The sequence below is a fragment of the Athalia rosae genome, chromosome 3, assembly GCF_917208135.1.
Source record: "Athalia rosae chromosome 3, iyAthRosa1.1, whole genome shotgun sequence".
Taxonomy (NCBI): Eukaryota; Metazoa; Arthropoda; class Insecta; order Hymenoptera; family Athaliidae; genus Athalia; species Athalia rosae.
Genome location: NC_064028.1, coordinates 7,601,114 through 7,616,840, shown reverse-complemented (window position 1 = coordinate 7,616,840; position 15,727 = coordinate 7,601,114). Strand labels below are relative to the sequence as shown.

Below are 15,727 nucleotides of genomic sequence, written 5' to 3'. Positions count from 1 at the left end.
TAAACAATTAGTATTAGATATATACCTATTCAGATGTAGTAACTTATGAATGATAGTCTATAAGGGGAATAACTGTTACGTCGATGATTTATTATTATTAGGATTATTATTAGTATTATTATCATTATTATTGTCATATTGTATGCGTGTTTTTTGGAAAGGAATGTCCGTGTAAATCATTATCGCAAATTGAAGCGTATGGAGAGGTTAAAAAGATTTTTTCTATATTTTTTGGAATCAGTTATGTGATAATTATTTCACTTGACGAAAGTTCGTTGAATTCTAGCTCGATATGTTATTCGTTATTTGTTGGTACATATTTGTCTCTTTCTCTCTCGTGATTAAATAGTTGGTTATATTTGATGTGTACAATCATTTAATTACACCTCTCGAGAAATCTTTGATATGAAAAGTGATGGTAATTCGTAACTTAACGCTCCGTTCCAAAAAATCACTAGACCTTAATTCCTGTACACTTGTCGCATTTGTAAATAAAGAAAATTTTTATTATCACATATGATCGAAGAGTTTTGAAGATTTTTTATAGTGGGAAATAAACGCTAAGTTCCTATCAATGGCATAATTCCTTTATCCTGCTTCAATATATTCAATGGAACTCAGTAAAAGTCTGTCTTTAATTGCTTGCAGATGAACAGATTTGCTTTTCGGAGCGGAAAATTTCAGACTTTGAGGTCAAACATCGACATTCGTTTAAATTGGGGGTTCTAAGGTATTTCCATGTAATTGGACCCCAGGAATCCGAATCTAAAAGCCAAATCAGTCTATGTTAAAAATTGATCGAGCTATCTCCATTTTCTACTTGTTGGAGCAGAAAAATTGAATCTCGCTGAGAATTGAATCCCGCGCTTGACCGTCATTTGTCTGCACCCCCTACCTGCAGCGAATCAGCGAATCCTCGAGACATAATCGAGTTGTCACTTGTTTTTGAGTTCCCGCGAGGTTCCTAAATTCAAATTCGAAATACATTGGAAACGAGATAGACGTTTTCAGGGTAGGTAGTAATTTTTGCTATTATCGCCACTACGGCGACTGACTATTGCTTCTTTATCCATCATATGATACACACCCATGTATTTATCGAAGATATCTGTGCCTGCCGGTGGTGGGTGATGAACAGCGGAAGGTCCCGTGGATTTGCTACGATTTGCTTTAACTTCACACCGCACTGTCACCAATCACCATCACATGTCTGATGACTTCTCGGTACCGTTTGTGATCAGGAAGACGGTCTTCACTTTGATATACCAAGAATCGATTTCGTGAGTACAAGTAGAACCGCGTCGTCGGAATGAATTGATCATCCACCTCTCCGATCGTCTGGCTTCATTTCAACCGCGATTGCGAGTTAAAATCACACGGAGTGAGACTAAGAGGCATAACCTGACACAGCGGCTACTGCCCGCCTCTCAGCCATAAAATGCAAAGTGTTATCAATTCTGTCAAAGGAACTGCTCTTGGGGTGGCCGAGTATCTTACCCCAGTGTTGAAGGTGCGTTATTTGATAAGTCAACTTCCTAGCGCCTTGTATAAATCAGCAATCTATCCTACCTAGGAAAGCAAATTTAGAGAAACTGGAGTACTGACGCCTGAAGAGTTTGTGGCTGCCGGTGATCACTTGGTGCATCACTGCCCGACATGGCAATGGGCAACCGGAGACCAGGACAGAGTCAAATCGTACTTACCAAAAAACAAACAGTTCTTGCTAACTCGCAATGTACCTTGTTCCAGACGATGCAAACAGGTCAGGCATATCCTGTTTTTGGATCGAAGAACCATGCTACCAATTATAGTTTCATTCTGTGCAAGTTCTTTCATATTTTAATCATTTCAGATAGAATACTGCGAGGATCACGAACGGGTCATCGAGATTGATGACTCGGAAGGTGGCTGGGTTGATACCCATCACTACGACTCAAGTATAGGAGGAATAGATGAGAAGGTAACTGAAATGACACTGGAGGAAAGCCAGCCTCTGCCTCCTGGTGGAACAGGTGACTCAGAGGAGGAGGATGAAGATGATGATGAGCCAGCTGATATGGAGGCATTTGAAGTCAGTGGCATGTTAGATGAGGACGATAAGGTAGATTTACCTTCATGCATCTTGTTGCGGTTCCCAATTATATATTCTTGTCTATCTCCAAATCTCATAAAATTCTGCTTCACCTTTACTTTCTTTGTTTGTGGCCCAGTTTGTCGCCGAGTCAGCACGCAAACCTGTCAAAGAAGAACGAGATTCTGGCACTGATGGTGACATTATCCGAACACGGACTTATGACCTCCACATCACCTATGACAAATATTATCAAACCCCTCGACTCTGGCTCTGTGGATACGACGAGGTATGTAAACTTCTAAGACGTTCAACGAGATTGTGATATAAAATAAATACTGCAACTTCTTCTTTAAATATGTTCCTGACGATGAAATCCTCTTAGAATCGCAAACCATTGACGGTGGAAGAGATGTATGAAGACGTGAGCCAGGATCACGCTAAGAAGACGGTAACAATGGAAACCCACTCACATCTCCCTGGCCCTCCAATGGCTTCAGTGCATCCATGCAGGTATGAAGTATTTCATTTATCATAAAAAAGAATCTCCACATATTGGAAGAATTTTTGTTTTTGCAGGCACGCCGAAGTAATGAAAAAGATAATAGAAACGGTCATGGAGGGTGGGAGAGAATTAGGAGTTCACATGTACCTAATTATATTCTTGAAATTCGTTCAATCGGTTATTCCAACGATTGAGTACGATTACACGCAGAACTTCATGTTGACCACCTCTGGCTAAAGAAGTGAATAAACGAGCGCAAGCTACGCTGTAATCCATAGTTATGCAATTTCACTTTTAATTGCTCTCGCGCTCCAGGAAACATGAGGAAGAATGAAACACAGCGTACCAAATGATTGGAATTGATCACGCATCGTTCGAGAATGAATACCGCACGTGTTTGGTATATTATCTGTATGGAATTACGAATCCCGGAGTATACATCCTCGCTGGTAGCAGAGGTCTGTTCAATGCATGAATCCAAAACGATCATATATCGTTCAGTGGATTACATTTATGCGTCAACGAATCTGTCGAATTTCTCTTTGCTAGATTTATTTTTAGGTTTAATTGAATGTGCAGGAAACCGTGTCGAAATAATACTGATTAATTATATCATTTTGCATCTGCAAATAAATAGCTTTGAAAATATATATGCTGTTTCTATATCTTTCTACCTTGTTGTTCCAGCCACAAAGTTTTCAATCAAACTGCGTGAATGAGGATATAGTTGCGGGTTTGTTAATATGACGTCCTACAAATGTGAAAAACTATCCAAGTTTCGGCGGAATCCTTGTATTATTTGATTTCTCAAAGTTTAAACAATAGTAAGGTACTCTGAGGCGAGTTGCATTGGATCCACGTGGTAGGAGGTGACTAAGCGTACTTTTTGCCCGTCCTGGGTCGTAAACTCTATTGTCTGTTCTCCATCCATCATCTCCGTCTGTTCTTCCGTCTCGAGTTGGTGGTTCACAGCAGCAACTGCTGTTGCATCGGTGTCCTCGTCCTGTAGCAATGTAAAAATAACAGATGTTTAAGATGATATTCCAGCTTCTCGACTTTCGTTAGATATTATTTGCTATTTTAGAACATACCTCCAAAGCCTTGACGATGTCTTCTGCGTCGGCATGGGTATGACTCGGAGTCAACGACACAGCATTTCCGGTCGCATCCACTGCAACTCCGTCGGTTTGCTCCGTTCCCACAGAACCCTGATCGTCAACTTCGAGCTGCTGCGCCAGCTCTTGTGTCAAAACTCCAGAGTGCACTCGGATTGTCTGTCCATCTTCAAGTTGGCTCACGAACTGGCCTTCGGAGAGTAGCTGTCGCGCATCCTGAATCGATAGTGGAATAGGATTTCCCTCTTCGTCAGTTATCTAAAAGAAATACAGAAGGCCGTAGCTCTTTAAATATCATTTACAAGTGATGCGAGGTAATTTAGAAAGTAATAAGCGAACCTGTAGTTGTAGGTCAGACTCCGCCAGATCCATGTTGATTCTCTCATCTGGTTCGGGATTTTCTTCATCCTGCGTCACATGTTCCGTCACCTCGTCTCCTTCTTCAGCTTCTAGTGATGGCAACGATTGACTGCCTGGGGCAGTAGCAACCTCTTTGTTTTCCATCATTCCAACATCGACTAAAGAGAAAAAAAACATAGTGTTATTTTTCGTTGTATTGGTAAATTAAGAGACAAGGTACCTACCGAAATGGAGGGTTCTCGACTGGTTTGGATCGTCTGGATCTTGATAGGAGACGTATATTATTTGTTGAAGTCCATCACCGGATGCTTCATCAGTGGGAAGTACTTGGTTCACCTGATCTCCGAGAGAATTTTCGTCTCCTTCGTGTGATCCCGGCAATATTTGCCACACCTCACCCATTGCGGAATTCTCCGATAACTCGCCAACCCCTACCACCTTGTTTTCTCTGTGCACCTGTGATATTATGAATATTGAAACTCCGATTCACAGCTCCAAGCGAATACGAGCGACGTACCTTTTTATGTTTCGTCAGGTTCGAGCAATCAGCAAATGCTTTCCCACAGATATTACAAGAATACGGCTTCTCTCCTAAAAAATAATCAACAAAAATGTAGAGGTCGGCATCAGTATGCACCAATAGCAGAAATTGAGATTGATCGGAGGTTGAAATAAACAGCGATATTACCTGTGTGCAATCTGAGGTGTTTTTTGAGAGCCCACTGCTCGGTGAATCCACGATTACAGTGCGCACATTGAAATGGACGTTCACCTTTGTGCCGTCTGACATGACATTTCCATGTATCCTTATGAAGAAAACATTTGGCGCAGAATTCACATTTCCATGGTCGTTCGCCCGTGTGCCGCTTAACATGGAGCTTGAACTGTGAGGAGGTAGTGAATTTTCTTCCGCAGTAATCGCAGCAGTAGGGCTTCTCTCCAGTGTGAATTCGCATGTGTTCCTGAAGGTTTCCATTCTGTGAGAAGCTTTTGCTGCAGACCTCACAAGTGTAGGGCTTGTGGCCGGTATGCCATCTGCAGCAGAGATATGTGGCTATCGTATCTAGTTTATTCTTGTTCGTTAATACCAAGTAGAACGTAAGACTGTTACCGATAGTGAAGCGTGAGACTAGTTTTATGTGCGAATTGTTGCCCGCATATTTCACAAAAGTATTTCTTTTCCCCGGTGTGGATGGACTGATGATTGATGAGATTGGCCTTGGTCTTGAACGTCGCACCACAGGATTTGCATACATATGGACGATCGTCCGAGTGTACGAGTTGGTGACGTTGCAACAGCTGTTTGTGTTTGAAACTTTTTCCACATTTATTACAAACGAAACGACGTCCGTTATTATGCTCAGCCTCTTTGTGATAGACAACCGAGCTAGGATGATTCAGGACCTTACCACAAATGTCACAGGGAAATCCTTTGTCGGACTTGTTGGCCTAGTAAACAATAAACAATGAATAGCAAAAATAGAGCAGGAGAGTTTATTCATCTCACTGATGCTTGAATAACTCATGATTTGTACTTCGTGGGCGAGCATGTGTCCCTTCAGGCTTGTGTGATAGGCGAAGGTTTTGTTGCAAAGATTGCATGTGTATGGTTTTTCTTCTTGATGCACCATCTTTGCATGCACTTCATAGCTCTGTCTCGATGGAAACTGCTTTTGGCATTGTTCGCACTCTGTTACTTGCCCATCATCCTCCAGGGGAGCACCTTCATCAATCGGCAGAACTTCTCCGACAGTATCTTGCACTTCTCGGGACACGCCAGTTACAATGTTTGCACCCTCCTATGTTAGATAACAAAGCATGTTCATGATTTTGAAAAAATCCAGCGCAATCCTGTACTACAGTAACTAGTAATGAAAGAGTTTACCTCAGCAATGGAGGACCCTTGACTACGAACTTCATTATCTACTTGATTTTCTATTATTCCTTCCCCGGTGTGCCCCGAGGTTTTCTGATGAAGCCCAAAGTTGTCTCTATTTGTAAACTGCTTCTTACACTCGAGACATTCATACTTGACACCTTTGTGAAAGCTCCTGATAAAAAAATGTGTAAAAATTCTCCGTATAGAGAAACATTCGTTACCAAAAGTTTAAATATTTCAGACTTACTTATGCATTATATATCTGCTGCGTTGTAAAAATCCTCTACCGCATAAATGACAGGTGAACTTGGTTTTTCGCTTCCGAAGACGCGGTCTACCTCTCCCTCTACCACGATTCACGATAACAAGCTCACCCAAGTCTTTGCCTTCTTGAGTTTCCAAATGGCCAATGATTTCTGATAGTGTTGCATTAAAAATAAAATATAGATATTTGACAATTAAGTCTGTTCGAAAATTAAGATTATCGGAGTCACAAAACCTTCATGCCCATCAGGAGTTGGCAGATTAAGTCGCTCCTCTGGATCATCATAGTCATTATCTGGTTCGTTATCATCCTCTTCCTCATCTATTACCCCTTCCTCTTTGAATATTCTCTCAAGCTCTTTGCCCTGCACAGCCTCCATGAATCTAGATGAGAGTTGCCGACAACAATTAGTCAGTTAACATGGTTTCAACTTCAATGATTTTATTTTATGTACAATATGTCTTGAAACTCTTAGTTAGAAAGGTATAAGTACCTTTTGGGCACCTTCCGTTTTCGGCGGCGTCGCCCATCCCCATCTACCTCCTCCAGCTCCTCTTCTTGCTTTTCATCCTCTCCTTGGCTACCAGCTTCATGTTTCATCTCTTTTGTCAAATCCTACAACATTGAAATTCAAGACATTCATAGGATGTCAATCAAGGAAACCATAAGAGCAACTACCTTGAGTTCAACCTCAGCCTGAACTTTAGGAGGGCGGCCCCTTTTTCTCCTGGGCTTTTCTAATCCTTCCATTTGCAAACTCATCTCATGCTCGGCTGTGTATAAAGTTCCATCCGGCATAACTAAAACAAAATACATCGTGTATGAACAACTCATCCCACACATGAAGACTACAAGATGTCCAAATGTTTATAGTTAGTTTTTCTTGAATGTCCATAACTAGGCTCACTTTTGATAACAATTTGCCTTTCAACTTGGTCATCCTCTGTCTGTAATCCAAAATTATCGAGCTCTGGGGTAACGAGTTCTAGCTCGGTGTGCTCTCTTTCCGCTCGAAGTCTTTCTCTTTCAGCTTTCCGCTGTTGATCGACTTGCGATTTCCACATTTCACGAATCTTTTTCTGTCCATCAACAAGCAATTCGAAGAATTGTACAGTTGCCTCCAACTGTATATTGCACCCAGGGCAAATTGTGCGAGGTAGCTTGCCATCATCTCGAATCTACAAAGTGAAAAAAGGTCGGGTCAGAGGGTAGAAATTTGAAATTGAATGAATTATGAATTCTGCTTATAGTAAAGTGTTGAGCTAGAGCAAAAAGCTGAAGTGTGAATCTTACAAATGTGAGGATCGAATAATAAGACACGACTATGATATGCTTTGATAAATATTATCGGGGCAGTTTGGTAATTTGCTAATTTTTTTGGGGGCGTAAAATAGCCCGGGATTGAGGCTGGGTAAAAATATACGCTAATCTTGATTCAGGTAGTAGGTGAGCCCGAGGTCGTGCAACGAAAATCAGTGGAGCCTCCATATTGATGTAATAGGAAGTCAAGTTGCTGTCTGAAGTTGAAGAATACAACGTGAATTTTCATACCTTCAGTGGCAAGTAGCGATTCACCATGGAGCTTAAATCTGCATCTTCTCCATCGGCTGTATACAAGAATTCCCCGTTGCCGTTGTCTTCGGCACATAATCGACAAACAGCTGAATCATAAAGCGGGACCTCCATAATGGCGAAAAATATAAAAAGCCCTGCACTAGTGCTGCCCCTGCAGGTGCATGGTGCCCGATTGATTCCCCCTCTTCCTTAAGGGAAACTGCTAACCTGAAAACTAAGAAGGCGTTGCTGTTGGTTTAGTGGTCAGAACGATAACAAAATGTTTTCCTCTACTCGAAATTTCTGTGATTATTTTTTATGTAAAGTTTCCTATATTTGGCATAACCTCATAAACACCAACGGATGTCATGATGTGACAACTGACCGAACGCGCGTCGTGCATTGGTGGCATTGAAATTGCGTAGCAGAGCTTTTCAACACAATATCACACATTTCAGATGTATGACGTGAATCCACTGATCTTTGTAGAGATTAGTGTGTGAATCTTTTAAACGCTACGTCGTTGGCTGGCCTATTATCCCCGCGATATTGCATCATTCTTAAACTGCACAAGCTTTTAAACCAATGGTGGAGGTACAATTCATCGATTCACACACATATTTTTACCTACCGGAATCAAAATTATGAATATATACACTGCACTTACATAGAAACTTGACTCGTATTTATTCTACAATAATTCTAATATGCCTAGCTACATAGAACATCGTCAAATTCAAAGTTGCTGAGCCTAAATTTACGACCACAGTCGATTGTCAAAATGGACGGGAGAGCATATGGTTCCAATACAGTTTCAGTGATAGTAATCCATTCCTTCTCTGAACACTAGGGTGGTAGATATCAAAATCCACTCGTCTTAACCTTTCCAGATAATTATCAATGGCAATCACAGGTAAAAAAATTGGAGCTGCATTCTTTGGTATATCTTTACGTAGTGAACGTGTCTGAAAATTACATAACTATTAGCCAGATTCAAACAAAAAATATCCACAAGTCAGATTCATAGTAATGCTATACCTTATCAAGGTGCTGTTTGGCTCTTGATGCAATGTCAAATACTGCATTTCCGAGTTCTTTTCTTAACTGACCTCGAAGAACTGCCTCTGACGATATCTTGTGTTTTATTAAAAGGTCCTGAGGGACGATGATCGTCCGTCTGTTTGCATTGTAGAGGATTGATCGAACCAGATTTGTGATTCCATGGGCTTTACCCAAATGACTAGCGGCATGATCAACCCGAACATCTTTGATACCCATTGCTTCTAGCATCAGGTAGTAGACTGGTGAAGATGTATTTTCAGCATGAGTTTCCACAGATTCCAAATTAGGGTATATCGATGATGTGAGTTTCTCGAGACGAGCAGCAATTAACCGTTTTAGATAATGCTTTGACAGTTTGTGTCGGTTTACAGCCTATAAAATGTTTGTTAGTCGTGTTAGTGATTTCTGCAGAAAAAGTAGCAATACTAAGGAAGACCGGCAAGTTCTCCTACCGCCACAAATTACCTTATGTAGTTCTAGAGCTACAGGATTTCTTGGTGGAGATCCTTTATAGATTTTATCTAGTGTATCCTCCCAAAATTTGAACCTCATCTGTCCAATTGCAACATCTCGTGCCTGCTCTTCGACCCGAGCGACTTCGATGTTGAAGGCTCGGACAGAGAAAGCGGCGGGCCGAATTGTGTTTGGTAGAAGCAGGCTGCATAAATAATTCTCGTAGTCATGTTTCCTAAAATGCAAACGGGCTCTTGTTGAGATAAGTGGATTTCTGGAGCTCCTATTTTTTTTCTATTAGTACGACTAGATACCTAACCAAATCCAAGCAATATTCTCCAGGTGTTTGGCCTGATGATGTGCTCTTTGCACGGATACCCAGTGGTTGCCGAACGCGCACAATGACAGGGGTAAGCTTGTTCATTGTTGCAAGTCGGCGATCGGTAGCAGACAACAATCCACAACAAACGATGCCGCGGCCGCTAAAAACCAGTGATTGTACCCCCACACTTAGAGCATATATTACATGGAGGGCGCATAGTGGCAGAAAAGTGTAGCAAGCAAGTAAGACAGAGAGCGATAGCTTTCGATCATCCCCATCTCTTTCTAACACGATAGTAGCGTAACGCAACTGTGGAGGGCCCTGAGCATGGTGAAAATTTTTCTAAAAATTATATAAATGTATTTTGTAGCATTTAGTATATGCAGGAAGGTGATTCAGGAGTGGTAATCAGAAAATACTTGAATAACAATTTTGTATTTACTGATGCCTGTGTACAATCATTCGAGAATACACTTTACGTATCCGATCTATCGACTCTTGACGTCCTTTCTCTTCATGATTTATTCGTATATGCAAATACGTTTGAACAATGAGCTTTATGAGTTGAAATCTATGATCGCTAAGCGGATTTTGGTCGAAAATATGATTTGTTTCAAGCAGATGATGCGGTACCGACCGTATAATGACTGTGCTGAGCTTGTTGAAAATATTTTTCTGGGGTGCATACATAGCTCGGAATCGATTTTCTGATAAACAGCAGATGGCCACAACATCAGGAGAAGCCGTAATCAAACCGCCCCGGGTTTTTCTATTCAGTAACTTAGAACTACTATTATCCGATGTCAGCAGAAAGGGGCAGATAAAGCACTTTAATTTTTTGATAACAGTTCTAACAACAAATCCAGCAATATATTGTAGGATATGGTTCATGTATTCCGTCAAAAAAAGTCATATTCTATTGTAGTTGTGAGTCTCAACTCAACTCAACTCTCGAACATAATACGTGAAAATAAAGAATCTTACTCAATGCTTTGATTGGGATTTTCAACTGATGATGAATCCGAATTAGGAACTTCTATGGCTTCTTCTATTGATCTGAAAATGAAATGGTGCAAATACAAAGTTACCATAGATTATATATCAATTTTATAATTACTCAGAAACTTTGTCTCCAGACAAAGTATTGTCGAATATAGTCGGCACAGCATCAGATTTTAGTCTCCGTTTTCCAAACGGGCCCACACTGAAGCAAACGCGATCAAAATGTCTACTGCACAATCGATCTGATGTGCGTAGCTCCACGTTACATTTCTTCCACAGGGTTTCTGTCCATTCTTTACCGCGCTCATTGTTCTTTGGTAACCTATGATAGCATGTAGAGATGTTTAGAGTTTTATTAGCATTAAGACTAGAGAATGATGTACTGTAAAAGTAATTTATTATCAGCAGACAAGCTGAAAAATGTTAGGAAGGTTTAAATACACTTTCCTACATCATTCTAACCTCAAAATGCAATAACTTTCGTATATCTATGCGGTACTTACTGATGGAAACTAACGTCTAATGTTTCACTGGTCCCATAAGTTGCCTTACAGTTCGGAACGCGACACGTATATGGCATTGTGTGACACTAATTAAAAACATTTGCGTTTTACACAAATATTTTTGGTTCGCATCAGTTCGCACGTATAATATGTAAACAAACTCGATCGGCACCCCTTATTTCTGGGGTCTGCCTGAGTATCATACGATACTCTCATAAAAGAGAGGGGACGAGCCTTCAGCCAATCGGAGCATGCCAGAAAGAGATGGGGATGATCGAAATCTATCGCGCTCTGTCTTACTTGCTTGCTACAAGATTTTGGCACAGTAGAGATAGGCCATGCTCCCTCCATGTAATATATGCTCTAAGCCCCCACAAGAACGAACTCAACAACTGAACAGTATACTGAAATTCATCCAAAATTACGGTTCATTTTGCAAACTTTTACTTTTGCTACTCGTTTCTGCAGAATAGTTTCAGTGTGGGTCAGTTCGTGGGTTAATGAGGTGATTGCACTTGCCTTGGTGGCAACACCGGCTCGAAAGGTTTGAAAAGTTCTGAATCTCTTGATGTGATCGAACGAAAAAGCACTTCATGCAACTGCAGCTCGAGGGAGTTGCAGTCGCCAAACTGAATTTCACGATTTCGTAATCGAGGATTGAGTTCGAGATACAAGATTGTTGTCAAACAAAAATTCGGCTTGCCAAAATTGTGGCACATAAGTGGGTACACAGCATAGACTTATGGTACATAGTATCAAATGTCGAATATGTATGAATCGTGATTGCGCTGGTTTAATGTGAATATTGTAAAATTTATTATGTCTCAACACGGTGCTGCCTTACAAACATATAATCAGGAACTTGTTAAATGTAAGTTAAAATAGAGTTTCACCAAACATAGCCTTATTTTAGTTATCGATGAATCTGTTCATTTATGGAAATATCTTCTTGACACATTTCTTAGATATGAGAACTAACGATCGCTTGCATATTAGGTAAAGTTATAGCCATATTTTTATCAAACAGGTCTGGAAGAGATGAAGGTGCGCCGATCTGAATTACAGGTTCAGATTGATTCCCAAGAGGAAGAGAAGCACAACCTTCAAAGAGAAATAGAAAAGTTGTCCTACAAATTGACACAGCTCAATGATAGCTTGGCTAAAAGAATAGCAACTAGAAATGACTATGATAGAACGATTGCAGAAACAGAATCTGCTTATATCAAGGTAATTAAACTGTTCTCCATAGAGATTGCAGGCTCAATATATTGTTAATTTGGATAATTTCTGATGCCTTGTTACAGATCTTAGAAAGCTCCCAACTGTTACTCAATATGGTTAAAAGAGAGGCAACGTGTTTAGATCAAAGTTTGCTCAAAACTAATACTGACAAATAACTGTGGAAAACACGAAAATGTACAGATTGATTTTCCCATATTTATTATTTTCTGAAATACATCAGTGTCTTCGTCTACTGATACGCTTAAAAAACCTATCCATGAGAAGACTGCAAAAGATACGTTATGTATATTATATGAATGTATATACCTGCATGCACATATAATTATACACCAAGTACAAAATTGTAAATATGTATTTTGAATACTCGTAAATTATCGTATCTACAGCTGAATTCAATCTCTACATGGTTATTCGTTGGCGACGTTTTACATACGATTTATATTACAAGGCCTAGCTTTTGTCTAGTAGTTATTAAAGTGTGTATGTATTTCGTACCTCTGTTTGCTCATCTGTTGATCTGGGAGTGCAAGAGAAATTGTACAACTTCAATAAATATAATTTTTGATACATTAATGACGCTCATCTTTCAACTAATTATTAGTCTTGAAATAGAGCGATTTATTCCTTATGAATAATAACAATATCAACAACAATAAGCTTGAGATATTAAAAATGGGTTTCGTATGGTTTAACAACGAGGAGATTTATAAAATTAATTCTTAGGAATCTAGTTGGTATATTTCTGAGACTTTTTTTGTACTGAATTTAATACGATTACAAGACTTCATATTATGAATTATTCTAAGTGAGATTACCAATAGAAAGAATCATGACAATAATATTATTAAAAATGACAATCTAATGAAAACTGATCAAGTGTTTTAATATTAAAGGACTCTTACTTTTCCATGCTAGATCTAAGACATTTGAAACGATAGGCACAGGTTGATAGTCAGATCTCAGTTAGTAGAAACTCCTTGATTATAACTGATGAAAAATACTTGTTCAAAGTTGAGTGAATTTCTAAGCATAGCCCATGGCCTTCTGCTCATTCCACACTCTAATAAGTTCATTTGGATCTCCGTATCCATGGGAGGCTATCACATACTTGTAGTTAAACTTTGTGTAATCTTTTTTGTAAAAATAGAAGTCATCGCAATGGAATGGCTCGATATCTGCCTTCTTAGCTACTAAACCTAAATAAATATCGTCGAATCTAAAGTGTTTAGTATAGAAACTGGTGTAATACATGTCCAACAAGGCTTCCTTGGATAAAATATATGCTCCTGCAGTAATGTATGGTGGCCATAGATGGTATGGATACTCATCAAGAGAAACGTACCACTTTGAACTCTTGTGCCTATGTGGTGAAGAGGTAAAAACAAAGCCAGCAAACAATCGAACATCTTCTGGCAGTTCAAAATCAAAAATTTGTCTCTTGACTCTGGTGTTTGGCAATGAAATAGCTGTCTCTGATTCCAGTCCCTTAAAAACATCCGTACTTACATCTGGATATTTTGTTTTATTGTGAGTCTTCCACCCAGGCTTTCTTCTAGTCATTATTTTTTCCCTTGCAGTTGCCCTACGACCACGTCTCTGGTGTTGGTCTAATCCCATTCGGTTTAGATTCTTAAAATCCTTTTGATCCTTCAGATAATCAGGATAGCGAGTTGGATGCCTGACAAATCTGAGAATGTTTTTGACGGAGATATACATATCATCGTCAACAAACATGTAGAACTTTGAATTCAAGCAATGTTTAGTGACCCATTTAAATCCCATCATCGTTTTAATCGTATTGTTAAAATACGCATCTATGAAATCAATCTGTACAATATCCTTGTATTTTGCAGCTTCTACTTTAACTTTGGCCTGGATTTCTGGACTCTCAGGGTGCTGTCCAAGGAGAAATACTGTTCTGGTAGGCACATCATAGAACCGTTTTTCAAATCCCCATGAATTCCTAATACCAATTCTTCTCTCAAAATTTTCTACTGCTGATTTTACAAGAAACACAATACGTAGCTTGCCATACTCACTATCGAAACACTTTTCTTTGATATTGTGCAAGAAAGAATAATTGTACTGATTTATGGGATCCATGTCTGGTTTCTCGTTGTGACGAAGCTGTGAAACGAATTCGTGAATGTCCCCCTCATAAGGGTACAGGAAAGTTTCATCATACGTTGCTTCGAATACATGGGTGAACACCCCGAAGAAGTCCAACGTTGCAACGAATATAAAACCGAAACACAAATACTTTAGTTTCACCTTTGTCGATAATATGTAAATCTTTCTAAATATCGGCTCCAATATACAAAACATTGTGACCAATCATTTATTCTTCAAATGCCTACAGGTTGCCCTCAGCATTCAAACTTCAAATTTTTTCAATTCATTTCACAGTCGCTTCACGTAATTCTGTACTCATCCATAGGATTATTCCATTCTAATTTTCTTATAGTTACTTAACAATGGATCTCTATTTATTGAGCTCATAGGGCTTGGAACTATGATTGAATTTGTCTGTTAGGTTCCAGTTTCTTTTTGACAGATGTGTCTACGAAAGTCCGGTGGGGACATCTAACTGAGTGTCAGCGTGTCGGCGTTCCCAACTTCATAAGCGCCGATAAACATCATCGGAGTAACCAGGTCCTTATGTGCGTTTTGTGACGACGCCGCGATCAGTCTCGATGTATACTGCAGCTTTATCGCTTTATGGTGCATGGTAGGGACTCCTCACTAGAGGATCCCTACTATACAGCATGAGGGGAGTGGGCTTGAGAATGCTCGCCAGTCTCTTTCTGCCACCCTCCTCGGCCCTACTCAGCCAGTACTCAGTTGGCGGGGAAATTGTGGTTCAAGGAAGTGGCGCTATCTGAATTGTGTTGCGAACTAGATTGTTTATAATATTATTAGTCAAAACATGATCGTATTTTATATGCTATTAATAGAAATGTAAGCGTAAAGTGTGGCCGGTAATTGTTTTTTGTTACAGTGAAAAAATGATATAACCGTGAGTAGTCTGGGCGACGCTCGGTAGCGTTGAATAAAATTTTGGAAAAGTTCAACGACCTTGGGGTAAATGTGACAAGAGAATGATCCGGCCATGTTTACTGTAGCGAATTCGGAATCGGTCCGAAATTAAGAACTTGCGTGTTTATTCCTGACGGCGACTGATGACAATTGATCAGTGAAATTGTGACTATTTGGATTAACGACGATACGCTTTGCACGATGGATACAACCGACAGGGGTGAGTATTCAATTTCAATCATAAAACTCCATCAATATTGAGCTCGACGAGCTTTGACACGAATCGAATACCACCGCTATGGCAGTGTCAGGGTCGTAAGAAATCTAGTTCATTGACCTAATTCCGGGGTTTACAACC

At 39.8% G+C, this 15,727-nt stretch overlaps 7 protein-coding genes and 1 long non-coding RNA gene across 10 annotated transcripts in view; 3 read left to right on the top strand and 5 right to left on the bottom strand.

Moving 5' to 3' along the window:
- Positions 1 to 303: 303 nt before the first annotated feature.
- Positions 304 to 1,226, bottom strand: LOC125500262. Its single transcript, XR_007277528.1, has 3 exons — positions 1,088 to 1,226; positions 896 to 964; positions 304 to 765 (listed from the first exon to the last, which is right to left on the bottom strand). It is a non-coding gene; the product is annotated as an uncharacterized LOC125500262 (long non-coding RNA).
- Positions 1,186 to 3,226, top strand: LOC105689973 (ubiquitin-like-conjugating enzyme ATG3). Its single transcript, XM_012407420.3, has 6 exons — positions 1,186 to 1,510; positions 1,574 to 1,762; positions 1,853 to 2,101; positions 2,211 to 2,360; positions 2,457 to 2,584; positions 2,651 to 3,226. Exons 1-6 carry the CDS (start codon positions 1,439 to 1,441, stop codon positions 2,811 to 2,813), a joined length of 951 nt encoding a protein of 316 aa, XP_012262843.1. The 5' UTR covers positions 1,186 to 1,438; the 3' UTR covers positions 2,814 to 3,226.
- A 126-nt stretch (positions 3,227 to 3,352) lies between these two features.
- Positions 3,353 to 8,106, bottom strand: LOC105689971 (zinc finger protein 62 homolog). 2 transcript variants are annotated; one of them, XM_012407416.3, is made up of 15 exons: positions 7,747 to 8,106; positions 7,103 to 7,373; positions 6,874 to 6,995; positions 6,689 to 6,810; positions 6,430 to 6,578; positions 6,178 to 6,346; positions 5,937 to 6,102; positions 5,587 to 5,850; positions 5,163 to 5,500; positions 4,740 to 5,086; positions 4,569 to 4,642; positions 4,276 to 4,507; positions 4,031 to 4,209; positions 3,668 to 3,949; positions 3,353 to 3,579 (listed from the first exon to the last, which is right to left on the bottom strand). In XM_012407416.3, exons 1-15 carry the CDS (start codon positions 7,879 to 7,881, stop codon positions 3,391 to 3,393), a joined length of 3,039 nt encoding a protein of 1,012 aa, XP_012262839.2. In that variant the 5' UTR covers positions 7,882 to 8,106; the 3' UTR covers positions 3,353 to 3,390. The 2 variants fall into 2 exon arrangements, with proteins under 2 accessions (XP_012262839.2, XP_012262840.2); XM_012407417.3 differs by lacking the exon at positions 7,747 to 8,106 and adding an exon at positions 7,489 to 7,641.
- Positions 8,107 to 8,412: 306 nt separating this feature from the next.
- On the bottom strand, positions 8,413 to 11,723 carry LOC105689974 (NADH dehydrogenase (ubiquinone) complex I, assembly factor 6). The gene is made up of 6 exons (XM_012407421.3): positions 11,611 to 11,723; positions 11,468 to 11,495; positions 9,579 to 9,773; positions 9,277 to 9,499; positions 8,788 to 9,183; positions 8,413 to 8,714 (listed from the first exon to the last, which is right to left on the bottom strand). Exons 1-6 carry the CDS (start codon positions 11,684 to 11,686, stop codon positions 8,526 to 8,528), a joined length of 1,107 nt encoding a protein of 368 aa, XP_012262844.2. The 5' UTR covers positions 11,687 to 11,723; the 3' UTR covers positions 8,413 to 8,525.
- LOC125500258 (THAP domain-containing protein 2-like) lies at positions 10,003 to 11,431 on the bottom strand. 2 transcript variants are annotated; one of them, XM_048652425.1, is made up of 4 exons: positions 11,092 to 11,431; positions 10,704 to 10,910; positions 10,620 to 10,642; positions 10,003 to 10,121 (listed from the first exon to the last, which is right to left on the bottom strand). In XM_048652425.1, the coding sequence occupies exons 1-4, from the start codon at positions 11,166 to 11,168 to the stop codon at positions 10,108 to 10,110; spliced, it is 321 nt and encodes a 106-aa protein (XP_048508382.1). In that variant the 5' UTR covers positions 11,169 to 11,431; the 3' UTR covers positions 10,003 to 10,107. The 2 variants fall into 2 exon arrangements, with proteins under 2 accessions (XP_048508382.1, XP_048508381.1); XM_048652424.1 differs by having other exon boundaries at positions 10,003 to 10,136; positions 10,491 to 10,642; positions 11,092 to 11,430.
- Positions 11,466 to 12,906, top strand: LOC105689975 (Sjoegren syndrome nuclear autoantigen 1 homolog). The gene is made up of 3 exons (XM_012407422.3): positions 11,466 to 11,962; positions 12,119 to 12,318; positions 12,396 to 12,906. Exons 1-3 carry the CDS (start codon positions 11,911 to 11,913, stop codon positions 12,486 to 12,488), a joined length of 345 nt encoding a protein of 114 aa, XP_012262845.2. The 5' UTR covers positions 11,466 to 11,910; the 3' UTR covers positions 12,489 to 12,906.
- Positions 12,509 to 15,069, bottom strand: LOC105689972 (beta-1,3-galactosyltransferase brn). Its single transcript, XM_048652422.1, has one exon. The coding sequence runs from the start codon at positions 14,656 to 14,658 to the stop codon at positions 13,357 to 13,359; it is 1,302 nt and encodes a 433-aa protein (XP_048508379.1). The 5' UTR covers positions 14,659 to 15,069; the 3' UTR covers positions 12,509 to 13,356.
- A 51-nt stretch (positions 15,070 to 15,120) lies between these two features.
- LOC105689964 (retinoic acid receptor RXR) overlaps positions 15,121 to 15,727 on the top strand; it is a 32,280-nt gene continuing 31,673 nt past the window's right edge. The window contains exon 1 of the mRNA XM_012407386.3: positions 15,121 to 15,589. Coding sequence (XP_012262809.2) covers positions 15,571 to 15,589 — 19 coding nt within the window. The 5' untranslated portion in view covers positions 15,121 to 15,570. The remainder of the gene's footprint in view (positions 15,590 to 15,727) is intronic.

Bases quoted from the DNA above. Each gene is read 5' to 3' on its own strand.
- LOC105689973 (XM_012407420.3), top strand. From the start codon at position 1,439: ATGCAAAGTGTTATCAATTCTGTCAAAGGAACTGCTCTTGGGGTGGCC. The intron at 1,763-1,852 runs GTCAGGCATATC...TAATCATTTCAG, and splicing joins GTTCCAGACGATGCAAACAG to ATAGAATACTGCGAGGATCA. The intron at 2,585-2,650 runs GTATGAAGTATT...TTGTTTTTGCAG, and splicing joins GCTTCAGTGCATCCATGCAG to GCACGCCGAAGTAATGAAAA.
- LOC105689971 (XM_012407416.3), bottom strand. From the start codon at position 7,881: ATGGAGGTCCCGCTTTATGATTCAGCTGTTTGTCGATTATGTGCCGAA. The intron at 4,508-4,568 runs GTACGTCGCTCG...ATAATATCACAG, and splicing joins ACCTGACGAAACATAAAAAG to GTGCACAGAGAAAACAAGGT. The intron at 3,580-3,667 runs GTATGTTCTAAA...ACATTGCTACAG, and splicing joins ACATCGTCAAGGCTTTGGAG to GACGAGGACACCGATGCAAC.
- LOC125500258 (XM_048652424.1), bottom strand. From the start codon at position 11,168: ATGCCATATACGTGTCGCGTTCCGAACTGTAAGGCAACTTATGGGACC. The intron at 10,911-11,091 runs GTAAGTACCGCA...ATGCTATCATAG, and splicing joins TTAGACGTTAGTTTCCATCA to GTTACCAAAGAACAATGAGC. The intron at 10,643-10,703 runs GTAATTATAAAA...TTTCATTTTCAG, and splicing joins TCTGGAGACAAAGTTTCTGA to ATCAATAGAAGAAGCCATAG.
- LOC105689974 (XM_012407421.3), bottom strand. From the start codon at position 11,686: ATGAAGTGCTTTTTCGTTCGATCACATCAAGAGATTCAGAACTTTTCA. The intron at 11,496-11,610 runs GCAAGTGCAATC...GATGAATTTCAG, and splicing joins GAGCCGGTGTTGCCACCAAG to TATACTGTTCAGTTGTTGAG. The intron at 9,500-9,578 runs GTATCTAGTCGT...TTTGCATTTTAG, and splicing joins TATTGCTTGGATTTGGTTAG to GAAACATGACTACGAGAATT.
- LOC105689975 (XM_012407422.3), top strand. From the start codon at position 11,911: ATGTCTCAACACGGTGCTGCCTTACAAACATATAATCAGGAACTTGTT. The intron at 11,963-12,118 runs GTAAGTTAAAAT...TTTATCAAACAG, and splicing joins TAATCAGGAACTTGTTAAAT to GTCTGGAAGAGATGAAGGTG. The intron at 12,319-12,395 runs GTAATTAAACTG...GCCTTGTTACAG, and splicing joins CAGAATCTGCTTATATCAAG to ATCTTAGAAAGCTCCCAACT.
- LOC105689972 (XM_048652422.1), bottom strand. From the start codon at position 14,658: ATGTTTTGTATATTGGAGCCGATATTTAGAAAGATTTACATATTATCG.